Raw genomic sequence first — 14,103 nt, forward strand, 5'->3', positions numbered from 1 at the left:
CATTCCTAGTCACATCTGAACACCAGGGAGCCAAGGTCAAAGCCGTGCACACACACTATCAAGGACTCCTTTGCAGACAAAGAACAGGCATGGGTGCAGGCCGCTGACCTCAAGCTGTACTGGGTCCCTGCTGAAGCAGAGCTGGGTGGTAGCTCAGGGCCTATGGATGGAGTGCTGTGGGCAGGTGTGCTGGAGCCCATGGTGCCCTCTGACCTTGCGCCATTTTTGACCCCTTAGAACCCTCACCTGTGCCACTGTAGATCATTCAGAGTTTGTGGAACCAATATGCACCTTGAGGAAAAGTCACTTCATGCCAAACCAGAAGCCTGTTCCCCACTTGACCACCGCACTGAGGTCTGTGGATGTCCAGTGTCCCCTGTCAGACCCCTCCAGGGCAGCCTTGTTACTGACCCTGATCCTGGGTGGGCTGCACTCTCCCCCGCAAGGTACATCCTAACAGGACTCCAAAGACTGAGCCAACTAAGAGTGTCCTTTACTCCGCCAGCCACGGAGACTGGGGCTTTCATCTGATCGATCAGGACAGATCGGAGCACAAGTCCTTTGGATAAAGCCTTCTTTATCTAGTGCTCTGAGCTGGATAAGAATAAATTTTCAACCGTGTTTCTTTGCCCTCCAGCAAAGGAGCCCCCTTCTCTACCCTCACCCCTTGGCTGCCCCCATCCAGGTCAGAGCCTTGTTTCTCTTGCCGGGGCGTCCCGGCATTAGCCACAAGGCCTGAGCTTTGGACTTGGAGCTTGGAAAGCCCCTGCCCTGAATGTGCATGCCTCTCTGTGGCCGTGCCTGTGTGTAAGTGTGTGTGGTCCTGCACGTGAGCGCGTGTGACAAGAATCGCTTCTGGAGCATGTTGCCCTCTGTCTGCCCTTTCCAGGTTACTCCTCGCTGCAGGACGAGCTGCTGTCCCCTGCATCCCTGCACTACGCTCTCCCCTCTCCGCTGTGTGCAGACCAGTACTGGAACGAAGTGGCCGTCATAGACGCCATCCCCCTGGCGGCCACGGAGCATGACACCATGCTGGAGATGTCTGACATGCAGGTGTGGTCTGCGGGCCTCACACCCTCCCTGGTCACTGCTGAAGACTCCTCTCTGGAGTGCAGCAAGGCCGAGGACTCTGACGCCATCCCAGAGTGGAAGTTGGAGGGGGCACACTCAGAGGACACGCAGGGCCCGGAGCTGGGCTCTCAGGACCTGGTGGAGGACGACACAGTGGATTCAGATGCCACAAATGGCCTGGCAGATTTGCTAGGTCAGGAGGAAGGTCAGAGGTCAGAACAGAAGAGGCAGGAAGTCTCAGGCACAGAGCAGGACACGGAGACTGAAGTGTCTCTTGTTTCAGGCCAGCAGCGAGTTCACGCCCGAATCACAGACTCACCGTCAGTGAGGCAGGTGTTGGACAGGAGCCAGGCCAGGTAAGGATGGTCTGTGGGTCTCTTCTGACTTCTGGGGCTTTGGGGCCAATGATCCTGGCACTGGGAGCAGGCAGAGGGTTTCCACACTGCTGCTCATGCTATGCGCCACAAAGGCCAGTTTCCTGCCGACGTGGCCATCAGGAGAAATGCAGAGAGGATTTGGGACATGGTACTGTGTGTCTAGGAGATCCACTGTTAGAGTTGAGGCTATGCCATGGTGCTGGGGCTTAGCGCTTTGGGGTTCTTGACACCAGAGTCCCGTATCTCTGCAGACACTGAACCTCAGCACTGTGCTGATATAGACAAAGGCTCAGGGCTGGCAGAGGAGTGCAAATGTGAGTTGAGTGTCCACCCCTACTCTGGGGTAGAGACCCTCTCTCTGATAGTGCTGTTTAGCTTTATGAGTTCTCTGTAAAGCATAGTAGCTCACATGGTTGGAGCAGGCAGTACACACCTCAGACTCATCAGAAACTCAGGACTGGGAAGAACAGGGACCAGCTCTGCTCTCTTCTTCTTCCCTCTTGAAGCCTTCCCTGACCATCCCTGGGGTCCTCAGAATGGCCCAGTGTGGGAGGAAGTGTTCGCATAAGGAGATGACAAAGAATTCATTTCACTTCCTAAGAACATCCTTTGATTAGTGGGAAGACTTGGATAGACCAAGGCTGTGAGGGTCATGGTGAAATGTCTATGGCACCCGTGTGGCCACTCACTCAGCAGACAGCTGTTCAGCACGTCCTGTCTGCTGGGCACCTCTCTGCTAAAGCAGCAGGTTCACTGAAGGCGGGTTCTGAATTGGTCGGATCATTTCCTGGCTGTGCCTCTTTGGTCAGCATCCAATGTGGCCATGTGCAGTTCATTCACTCACTCATGAACCATATTTACTGAGCACTTACTATGTGCCAGGCTCCTATAAAAAAGGCAGTGAAGAAATCAGAGAAATGTCTGCCTGCAAAAATGTCCTAGTGAGGAAAATGACAGACAACAAGATACTCTAAATATAATCAGAGTTATACCTGCCCTTTGAAGTCACCATGGCTGCATTATCTTGGTTTCCAAAGTCATGGCTTCAACTATATATAGCAGCTGCACTGAACAGGTACAGATATTTCCTGCCGTACCTTAAATATGCAGTATAGCAGCCATTTGTATGGCAGTTCTATCCTATTGGGAATGCTAAGTCGTCTCCAGATGATAGAAAATACGAAAGAGGGTATACATGGGTCCCGTGCAATGCTGTACCATTTCACAGAAGAAAATTGAGCATCCATGCATTTTGATACCCACGAGGGTCACGGAACCAGTTTCTCTCGGATATTAAGGGATAACTAACTAAAAATCTGGTAGCTAGGGAGATGGCATATACTTAAGATGCACAAAGATGAGGACTAGAGTTGGACTCCCCAGGACCCACACAAATCTTGGGCAGGTGTACTTCAGAAGGTGGAGACAGGGGGATCCCATAGCCAGCTGGCTAGCAGAACCAGCCATATCCGCAAACTGAGTGATCGAGAGAAGCTGCCTCAGTGAACACAGTGAAAGGGTAAGAGAGGACGGTTCTCAGTGTTGCTCTCAGGCCTCTAACGTGCACATGCACACACATGCGTGAGCACCCATACACACGTGTGTCCACACGTGCACACAAACATGCACATGCGCATAACACTTATAAGCATGAGAACGGAAAAATAGGAATTTTTAAATAAGAAGGTAAAAATAAACTATAAACAGAAATTTTGCTGGGTCTTGACAGGTGATAAGTGGAGAGGCAAAGCATGGGGCGGGGCTGTATATGGAGAGGACGGTGACCAGGGTTACAGGTGAGGTGGCAGTGAGTGAGTGACAGTCCAAGACTGCAGAGAACAAAAGAGTGAGCCACGGGTGTAGAGGAAAGCGCCCCTCAGGTGTAGGCTGTCGACAGATTGCATCTGGCTTACACCAGTGACAATGAGAAGGTCATTGCTTCTGGGGCAGAGCAAAGAGAAGATGAGACCAGGAAGAGAACTGGGCTTAACATGTTAGGCCGTGGGGTCCCCCAAAGCCGGTGTCTGCCTCTGGGTGAGGCAGAGGGTCACTGGTGGAGGGCTTTGCCCAGAGGAGAACCTGATGGTGACCAGGAGCATCAGGGATACATGATGGCATTGGGGACCAAGAGGCAGCGCTGATAGTGGTTGGGTTCCATGTATTTTGAAAGTCTAAGCAGGATGATGTATTGGCTGATATAGCGCGGAGAATAAGAGAAAGCAGAGGGACACTGAGGACAAGGTGTCCCTCACTGATGAACGACACAGGCACATTCGTGCTCCCAAACTTCAGAACAACCATGGGGAAGCCATGAGGAGGTCAGGCAGAATACTTGTGGGCAGATCATACATGTGGATCTGAACCCTGGGATACTCCAAGGTGTAGAAGTCCTGGAAGTTAGGAAGGGCTAACAGGGGCTCCTGAGGAGTGCCTGAGAGGAAGGGGGAAGCTAGGCACATGGCACTCTGGAGTCCACCAAGGAGCACATCTGGAGGGGAAGAGGGTGGTTGCTTTGCCAGATGAGGACTGTCTTGTGTGAGTGAGCTGGAAGGGAGAGAGAAAGATAAATGTCACCGGTCTGGAGGATACGAGGTAATGGGCATGAGGAGCCCAGCAACTTGGTCATTGCTGTGAGCAGAATGCTCTGGGAGTTGGAGAAGGGAGGAAGTCACATAAAGGGAGGGATTCTGGTGTCTGTAGCCTCTCCACATATGCATCTTCACGGGCCAGTCAGTCTCCCAGCCCTCAGGGTTAGAGGGCACTACAGGCTGTATCCCTGATAAGCCAAGGTCAATGGGGAAAGGGGGCAATATCTCAGAGCTGAGACTACAGGTGAACAGCTGTCCTTTTTCTCTCCCTGGCCACCTATCACCTGTCCTGGACCCCAGAACACTGGACTGGGATAAACAGGGTTCCACAGTGCCATATCCACAAGAAGCCGCACAAAGCTCCTGGCAAGAGGAGGTCACGCAAGTCCCACACTCATTCCAGAGAAGAATCACCACCATCCAAGGGCCAGAGCCGGGTGCACTCCAGGAATACGAGCAGGTGCTGGTGTCTACCAGGGAGCACGTGCAAAGGGGGCCATCTGAGACCGACAGCCCCAAGGCCGGCAAGGAACCAAGCCTGTGGGCATCCGAGAGCGCCTTCTCTCAAGAAGTGCAGGTAAGAGCCACTGAGGGGCACCTCACTTGTTCTTTTATTTGCTTTGCTCTTTATTTAGGGTGGATATATGCATGTGTGTCTACACGTGATGTAGGGGTAGGCATGTGTGCCACATCATGCATGTAGAGATCAGAAGACAACTTTTTAGAGTCATAACTTTCCTTCCACCTTTACATGGATCCTGGTGGTTGGACTCAAGTCACCAGGACACCACATGCAGTCACCAGCTGAGTCATCTCTCCATACCTTTTGTTCTTTCTAGTTTCAGAAGCTCAGGACTCAGGCCCTGAGCCAGGATGTTTACTGGTGGTGATGTCACTTTTCACCCCTCAGCTATCTTGACTTCTTTGAAAGGAAAGGGCTCGTACCATGGTGACCAGCATCCCTTCCCTCAGGGTATCCCACACACTCAACTACTGATGCTACAGTGTGCCACAGGCCTTGCTTGTGCAGTGGGATTTGGGAAAAGTCTAAGTGACACAAAGCCATGGCTTTCTACGTGCTTGCTTTGCTTTGACCATCCTGGCTTTTAGTCTTGTCTTTGTGCTTCGGTTTTGGTTTTGAAACACTATGTAGCACGGGGGGGGGGGGGGGGGGGGGGGGGGAGCGGTGCCTCAGCCTCTGGAGGGCTGAGATGGTGGATGTACACCATGACTCCTGAGTGTATCCATCACAGTCTAGAGAGAACCTGGGGTTAAGAGAAGTGTGTGCTAAGAACTATGGTGGCCACATAGGGACAACTTTCTCAGGTCTGGGTAACCACATTCCAGCTGCTGTGTTTTTGGAACCCCGGTGTCCCCATTGGTGATAGAAGAGTGAACAGAGGACACCCCCCCCCCCCCCCGCACTCTGCACTTCCGTGAACTTCTGGGCCTCTCCCTCCAGACATCCTATCTCACTCTCTCCCTTCCTTGACCCCGCCCCCTTTCTCTTGTTTTTGCCCTTTGTTACCTTCCCTCCCACCTTCCTTCTCCACTCTCTGGTCCCACAGCTACCCAGTCATGACCAGTCTCCTTTCATCTGCACGGACACCCTCATCCTCTCTCCTCACATATTTTGAACAAATGCCAGGAGCCTTGTGAACACAGATCTCTCTCCTGGGCATTCTTGCTGAGCGTGCAATCTTACCATTCTGTAACGGGTGTGTATGAGATGCACATGACCTGTGTCCCTTACCCAGTGTGGATTCCTCAGCCAGCATCAGGCATCCCCACCTCACCCCCCTTTCTCCTATCTCTTCTCTCTTTCCTTCTCCCTGGCAGAGCACCTTTGGTAATTCCAAAGACTCTGGTTCTCCAGTGTTCCTGAGATGCTGCCCTAAATCACTGTTAGGAATCACACAGTTTGATTTAGAAAGCCTATCTGCCGAGTGTGCGTGCTGGCACAAGTTAGGCAGCCTGCTATTTTTAAACCACAGACCCTGTCCTCCCGGCTTGTTCTTCCCTACAAACTGTCCCCTGACACCTGTTCCTGTTTCACCCAAGAACAAACGCCCCGCCCACACACAGGTGATGGTCACTAGGACTGCTCTGAATCCCCAGAGAAAAAGCCAGGCACAGTCATTCACCTGCTTCCTGCACTCCCATGTGGGAGAGAAACTGGGGAGCAGAGGGTATCATAGAAAGAATGCTTCTGGATTTAGAGAGTGTGTTTGACTTCTGAATTATACAGGAGGAAAGCATAAGGAAGAGACAAGGGTCACACGACAAACTAGAGGTGTGAGTGTCCAGATCTCTTGGTTCCTGGTCTCACATTCTTGTGGCCACAGCGAGAGTACAGGTCACACACCAGCATAGACTTGGAGATGCCTCTGTCTCGGTGTTGTGGAACCCACCGCATGGTTGGCTGCTCTCCAGCGTAGATGTCTGACAGACCCCAGGGATGAGAATGAGCCACTGGAGAGATAGTTTGCTAAGCTCCATTCACTAGTGCTTCATTAAACCTCCTTGTCACTGGGATTCCTAGTGTGAATCCTAAACGACTATACCCTGACTAATTCTCCTAGGAACTGGGTGGAAATAGGAAACGTCCAAAGTTGAACTCGTGTGTGTGTGTGTGTGTGTGTGTGTGTGTGTGTGTGTGTGTACATGAGTGTACATGCTAGGATCAACCACACAGGGCTGGAGCATGTTCTACAAATCATTCAGTCCCTGTTACATTCCACCACCATTCTCACAACCCTAGGTTCTTCTTAGCTCAGCCATAGCTGTGAAAGGCTCTCTTGCGACCTGCAGGTTCTCGTTTGCCATGGGGATTTTATCCTTCCAAGCGTTTTCTTACTGCCATGAAGCTCTTTGGGAGTGACAGAGGTGTGAAATCTCTTTCACCCACTTAATCTTCTCACGTAGACATCCTACCATGACTCTGTAACCTTTGACCTTTAGCTAAAATGGGGAAAACGGAAGATCCCAACACGGTAGGATGGTGGACGCGTTAACCAGTGATGTGGAACGGGTGCCAGCAGGGCGGAGCACACCGCAGGAGTGCTTGCCCTTGTCACTAACTCACAATGGCTGCTCTCGCCAACCCTGTGGGAGTCACACAGCATATGGAAGAGCACCCAGGAAAGCTCAGTGATTCCTGTCCCTGAGGAAACTGAGGCCCGGAAACGGATGATTGACTTTCCTGGGCCCCCAGAGTGCGGATCTGTAACATTAGTTTGCTGTGTCCTAAGCTGTGTTCTCCATGCTGGGGTGGGCTAACACTCAGAGAAAGGGTAATGGCCTGACTCAGACTGAAATCCTCAGCTGCTACCATGATTATATTTGTGAATCTGTCCTCTGAACACACATATGATGTGAGAGAGGTCTGTTCTGTGAGCCTCCCCACCCGAGCCTGCGAGAGCCTTTGAGATAGGCCTTAAATAAACACCAGTTCTATGCCAACAGGAATCACAGTGGCCCAGCACCTGCCTCTTCACTTGACTGTGTCACCCACCCCACCCAACCCCGGTTGTTTTTTAAATAGGCTCCCAACTTTCCTAGGCATTATGGGGCCCAGACCTGGCCCATACCATTCTCATCACTGCAACAGCTGCCCACAGAGACACAAACCGTAGCCATGTTCTTGGGACATCTTGTTTTATGGAGTCCATGAATGAGAAACTTTCCCTCTGGCCCCCTTAGGCAAGCCCAGCTTCCCTCTCTACTGTGACTTTGACACATGCTTCCTGAGCCCGGCACACAGCACCTGCTGTCTCCCTTCATCCCAGTTGGACAGCTCCAGCAGCTGGCTTGAGAGCTAAAATTACTAAAATTATAGAAGGCTGACGTCCTCTGGGTGTGAGGAGAGATCCCAGGCCGTTTGGCAGGAAGGACATTTAAGTCACACTGTCCCAGCTAAGAGAGTCGAGCTGGGGAGATAGTTTGGTCTCCCATTTAGAATAAACAGGAGATAAAGAGAAAAGAGGATAAAGAGACAGAATGGAAGAGCTTGCCGGGGGCTTCAGGAGTCCAAGAAGAGAATGAGAAATTGGATCTCCGCAGCAGCTGGGCCCCTGGTGTCCCTGGTCCCTGGAGGGCCAGGCTGGTGAGGAGAGGGAGGAGAGAAGGATGTGGACCTTCATCACGCAGCTCCTGGTCACTCTGGTGTTGCTAGGCTTCTTCCTGGTCAGCTGTCAGAATGTGATGCATATTGTCAAGGGTTCCCTGTGCTTTGTGCTAAAGCACATCCACCAGGAACTGGACAAGGAGCTGGGGGAGAGCGAGGGTCTGAGCGATGATGAGGAGACCATCTCCACTAGGGTGGTCCGACGATGGGTCTTCCTGAAGGTAACACCAGGCAAGCGGCAGGGTAGGGGGCCGGACCTCGGGTGCCACAGGACAGTCCGAGGGGACTCTGTGGTGCATGCGTGGTGATGTTGAGAAATATCAACTCAAGCCAGGAGATATGATAAGCAAATAAGGGCAAGAAGACCTCTTTGGTTGCATTCTGTGCTGGGGGCCATATCCACATGTGGCACCTGCTCAGAACTGCCCCGTTACCCAGCAGTGAGTAGTGGAGGAAGCTCAGCTCTGGGACTTGGGATGTCTGCTCTCATTCCATGGGCTCATGATCCAACATGGGGCTGGGACGCCGTGCGAGCCCTTGTTTGGCTGGGGCTATTTGCTGAGCTTCAGGCTTGACTGGACACGGCTGTTGCTGCCAGTCCCTTGCATTCCCTCATCTTCTGCTCTTATTAGGAAAATCTCACTCACCAGTCTGGGTCTTTCCCTTCTCCTAACTTCAGGGGGATGAGCTTCAGAATATTCCAGGGGAGCAGGTGACAGAGGAACAATTCACAGACGAACAGGGCAACATTGTCACCAAGAAGGTAAGTGTGGAGCCTCTGCATTGAGGAGAAACTGGGTCGGACTAAATGCAGAAAGGCAGAGGCTCTCAATCTAGAGTAGTGTCCTGCTGCTGCCCTCACAGGGTAGGCAGGCTGTGGCCCACCACCTCAGGGAGTCGGGGTAACTCGGGAGAGCTGAAACCTCTGGGTCCTCTGCAATTGGGACAATGAGGGCCTTATAACCTCAAAGCTTAACTCAGCACAAATAGTTCCAGCTGCCTTATTCCAGAAGGATCGGCTCCTATGAAACACATAACCCTAGACCTGTAAAGCCTGGCCCTGGAGTGAACTGTTGGAGAACAGGGGATTGTCCTGGGGAAGCTCCCTTAGCAGGAGGGCTGCATAAACCCATTAAACTGGCGGCACACTTCAGCATGATAAGCTTGCACTGCCTGCCAGGCATTGCCCCATAAGGCAAAGGGAGAGAGCAGGACATGGCACGTGTGTGTGTGTGTGTGTGTGTGTGTGTGTGTGTGTGATTAGGGCCACTGTTCACATAAGGAATGATGGCCCCTGTCTGTCCTTGCCCCTCTAAACCATGGTTTCTGTTCATCTTCCATTCTGGATAAATGAGCACAGAGCAAGTGAGTGGAACAGACTCTTATAGATAAAAGGGTTGCCTCTTTCCTTAGCCACTGGACAGGCACGATAGTCAGTGCAAGCTTCCATCCATTCCAAGGAGCAGAACAGGATGCCGGAGGCTGAGGCAGCATTGCACATGGCCAAGCCAACGACTGATGAAGCCTGCCAGCCATGCTCCCCAATTAAAACTCCACTGACATTCCCCATAGATGACAGCAGAGAAAGGCTTCTTCTTGGCTCCAAGGCACAGGAGGCCGTGGCCTCTCCTCCTGATGCCACTGCTAGAGGCTTGCTCTTCTCAAACATTGTCCTGACAGTTTGACCAGCCCCCCTTCTCTTCCCCTCTTTTCCAGATCATTCGCAAAGTTGTTCGACAGGTAGACCCATCCGGTGCCGTCGACACCCAGCAGCACGAGGAGGTGATTGTTGAGGGATCCCTGGCAGACCCTGGGGATCTGGAAGCGGATATTGAGTCCTTTATGAAACTTACTAAGGTACCGAGGTGCTGCAGGCCCCTGGAGGCCGCAGCAAGCTCGCCTCCGCCTCACCTCTACTTCGCTCCAGGTTGCAAAGCTGCCCCTGGCTACCTTTCTGGCGGACCATGGTGTTCCCATCTCCTCCTCTATGTTCTGTCCCTTTTCACCTCCTGCCTGTGCTTGCTCGTCTTCCTGTGAAATTTCCTACTTTCTGTCTCTGATGCTGTCTCCAGGTGGAGCTGAGAGGGAGTGGACTCCAGCCGGACCTGATAGAGGGCAGAAAGGGGGCTCAAATAGTGAAGCGGGCCAGCCTGAAAAGGGGCAAGCAGTGACCTCTCCTCAAGTAGCCCCTTGGGAGGTAACAGTGGCCTTCTCGTCCTTGCTGGCATGGTCCTTGATGAGGTAGCTTCTTGCTTCTCCCCACCCAAACCATCCTTGCACTAGCTCAGTTCAGAGCTACAACCAGATTCTCAGATTCCCAACCCTCACACTAGCCACTGCCTCTGCCCCTCCACTTCCTCTTCAGGCAGGTGCCTACTCTTTGACACCAGTCTGCTGGAGAACACACAGAATCAGGGCCTTGGTTTTATTTTGCTTGTTTATATTTTCCTTTGTCTTTTTTGGCTGTGTTAGGAGATGGAGCCAGAGGCTCGTAGGTAGGAATTCTGCCTCAGAGCCACACCTTCAGTCCCTATGCAATTTAGTTATAAACAGGGTCTCTGTATATAGCCTTGGCTGTCCCGGAACTTGCTATATAGACCAGGCTGGCCTCTAACCCACAGAAATCCAACTGCCTCTGTGCTGGAATTAAGGCATGTGCCACCACACCTGGCTGTCCCAGTATAAAGTTAAAATAGTGCTTTGAAGTGTGAAAAATACTTCACGGATCTTGGTATTCCCTCTTAGATACCCAGCACTGAATTCTGAGGTTGGTGGCCAGAATGCTACAGAGCATAGCAGAGACTGTTGAGCCTGTGACGTCTCACTATGAATGGTCAGAAAACACGCTAGACCTGAACCTTAACCTGCCATAGCTTTAATTCTCTTACTGTTCTCTTACTGTTCACTTGATGTCTGAGAAGGAACTAAGTCAGCAGATCCAAGGCATAGGGTGTATCTTCTCTGAAAGTGAGGAGGGTCTTCATGGCTAAGGGCTGTACTAGTGTGTGATGGGTGTGTGTCAGGGCAGGGGGCCAAGGAGGGGTGAGCCAGGCTATGCCATGAAGATCTGCAGCAGGCTGCAGTGCCCGAGAGCCTTGGCAGCCAGCTCTGATCTTGCCCTCCCTGAGGGGTCCTGTACTGAGCTGCCCCGAGGTCCTTCATTGTGCTCAGCTCGGGGCAGCTCAGTACAAGATGCGTCGGGGTGGGAGACAGCGGGGAGCAAGCAAGCTTCACAGCCCTCCCTCTGCCCCATGCACAGTACTAACTGGGTTACTGCACTCCCAGAACTCTCAGGGCCCAACTCCAGAGCTGAGCAGCAGGCAGTCACTGGTTTTCTGCCTTCTGCAAAAAGCAGGGCCCGCGAGGCCTCCTGGGCCAGCAGAAGTGCTGAGTCGATGCTTCTCAACATATCTCAGCACTTGGACAACATGAGGATTGGCAGAGCCGATAGGAGAGTAAAATTAGCCCTGACTTTTCAGCAGCTTTAAGGAGGTCACAGTGTTAACCCCAGCACTGCCAGGAGGGTCCTGCCTGTCTGCTGGTTTGTAGGCCAAGATTAGCTCTTGATCCTGGCCTGGAAATGACCCAAAGGGTCGAGTCATTTTTAAAGGAGGGAGGGAGAGAGAATGCCTTCTACTGCCCAATGCCTCCTTCTGCCCCATCTTTCTCAAGGTGGCAGCCGGAGCCACTGTGATTTGTACTGGTGCTCGTTGGCTGGGACTTTACCCATGTCCTCAACAGGAGGCAGCAGCAGGGAGGAGGCTGAAGGACAGAGCGGAAGTAGACTGTTTCATTAACTTGCTGTAGCCAGAATGCACCCTCCAACACACCACACACACACACACACTCACCACATACCACACACACACCACACACATACCACATACCACACACCACACATACATACCACACACACACTCACCACATACCACACACACACCACACACATACCACATACCACACACCACACATACATACCACACACCCCACACACACACACACATCACACACATACACACACACCACATACCACACACACACCATACACATACACACACACCACATACCACACACACACCATACACATACACACACACCACATACCACACACACCACACACATACACACACACCACATACCACACACACACACCACACACATACCACATACCACACACACACCACACACATACACACACACCACATACCACACACACACACTCACCACATACCACACACACACCACACACATACCACATACCACACACACACACACACACCACACACACATATACACATACCACATACCACAGATCACACACACACATACATGCCACACACACACACCATATACCAAACACACACCAAATCTTTCTCTCTCTCTCTCTCTCTCTCTCTCTCTCTCTCTCTCACACACACACACACACACACACACACACACGAGAGAGAGAGAGACAGAGAGAGAGACAGAGAGAGAGACAGAGAGACAGAGAGACAGAAACAGAGAGACAGAAACAGAGAGACAGAGACAGAGAGAGAATGAATTAGCCACCAGACCTCATGAGCATAGGAGTCAGGAATTCGGAGCAGCCTGGTTTGGACAGCACTGAGCCCCCTGCCAACAAAAGGCAGAGGGTGTGGTGACTGGAATAGCCATGCAGAAGACCGCACAGTGGCAGGCTCCTGCCCAGGTCTGACCAGGTTGCAGAGCAGCAAGAGTGTCCCATCCTCAGCAAGAAATTACAAAGGGGCTTCAGGCTCTGTTCCCACCACAACTGCCCCCAAGCCCTCACCCCCACCCCCATGCCCCCAGGCAGTTCAGCTAGTCCTTGTCCTTCCTCTTCTGATTTGCCTACTGGCTAAACTTTACTTGAAATCCAAAACAAGCACCCGGTGCTTCTGTGCTCAGTCATTCCCAGACACACAGACAAGGTTGGCCATGGACAGCATGCGCTGTCCCCAGATGTACCTTGTCCTGGCTCTCATGCCATCCTTTAGTTTTAATCTATTCAAGGACACGATGCATTTTGGTGTTCTTTAGCAGTTATTTCACTGTTTGCGTTGAAGTTCTGTCTGTCCACCCAGGGAAGAGGAGTTCTAAGGCTTCCTGAGGGCTCTGGTGTTGGTGGCAGTGGGGTGAGCATGGGTGAATGAGCCACATGCATGTGATGTGTCACCCTCAAACAGAAATACACACGCAGCGTGCTGATGGAGTCCCTGTTGAGGAATGTGTGAACTTGTATTCCCCTTGGGAGCAGTGATTCAGTATTCGCTAATCCCCTGATCATATTTTATAGACCAGACCTACTGTGAATAAGGAGAAGCATCTTATTTGTTTCCAAGCATAAAGACTAGCCTTGGAATCCAGATTCAAGCCTTGGCTCCTCCTGTTCCCAAATTCTATGACCTTAAGTCACTCAACTATCGAAGCTTCATACTCCCCAAGGAAAGATGGAAATAGTCTCTCCTGGATATGTGTTACTTATCGATTACAAACGAGTGCAGAACAGGGTGTGGCTCAGTGGTAGAGTGCATGCTCTGCCTGCCTGAAACCCCAGGTTCCAGCCACAGCATGGGTGTGGCAGGGGAGGGGCCACAAATAGTAACTATGAGAGGTGTTGTGTCATGAGGAGTAAGTAAAGGTGTATGCACTCTGGCATTCCGTCCGTGGCTGGTTTGGTTTGTAGTGTGACTCAGGGCAAGTCAACTGACCTTTCCAAGCCTCAGCATTTTTGTCTACGCATAGCAATAACGCCAGCACTTTCCTTGTGGAACCTCTGTGTAGCAACAGGCGCTCTTATTTTTGAGGAAGGGCTTTACAGCATATGAGGACCCACAGTGTTCTTTCTCAGAGTGTAGTCCATATCCCCCTAAGTCACCTTGTGTCTTAAGATACAGACTGGGCCAGAGTGTAGTTCAAGAGCAGAAGCTTTCGAGCCTGT

At 51.8% G+C, this 14,103-nt stretch overlaps 1 protein-coding gene across 6 annotated transcripts in view; it reads left to right on the forward strand.

Annotated features, from left to right (window-relative positions):
- The window catches only part of Ank1 (ankyrin 1), a 176,127-nt gene that overhangs the window by 158,050 nt on the left and 3,974 nt on the right, over positions 1 to 14,103 (forward strand). For 2 of the 6 annotated variants that reach the window (XM_076913909.1, XM_076913908.1), the window contains 4 exons: positions 890 to 1,427; positions 4,337 to 4,613; positions 8,842 to 8,925; positions 9,879 to 10,019. In XM_076913909.1, the coding sequence (XP_076770024.1) occupies positions 890 to 1,427; positions 4,337 to 4,613; positions 8,842 to 8,925; positions 9,879 to 10,019 (1,040 nt within the window). Of the gene's footprint in view, positions 1 to 889; positions 1,428 to 4,336; positions 4,614 to 5,273; positions 8,384 to 8,841; positions 8,926 to 9,878; positions 10,020 to 10,234; positions 10,360 to 14,103 lie in introns of those variants that run through there. The other 4 variants (XM_076913911.1, XM_076913912.1, XM_034520821.2 and 1 more) reach the window with 4 other exon arrangements.

This window comes from Arvicanthis niloticus, chromosome 16 (assembly GCF_011762505.2).
Source record: "Arvicanthis niloticus isolate mArvNil1 chromosome 16, mArvNil1.pat.X, whole genome shotgun sequence".
In the NCBI taxonomy this organism is placed as follows: Eukaryota; Metazoa; Chordata; class Mammalia; order Rodentia; family Muridae; genus Arvicanthis; species Arvicanthis niloticus.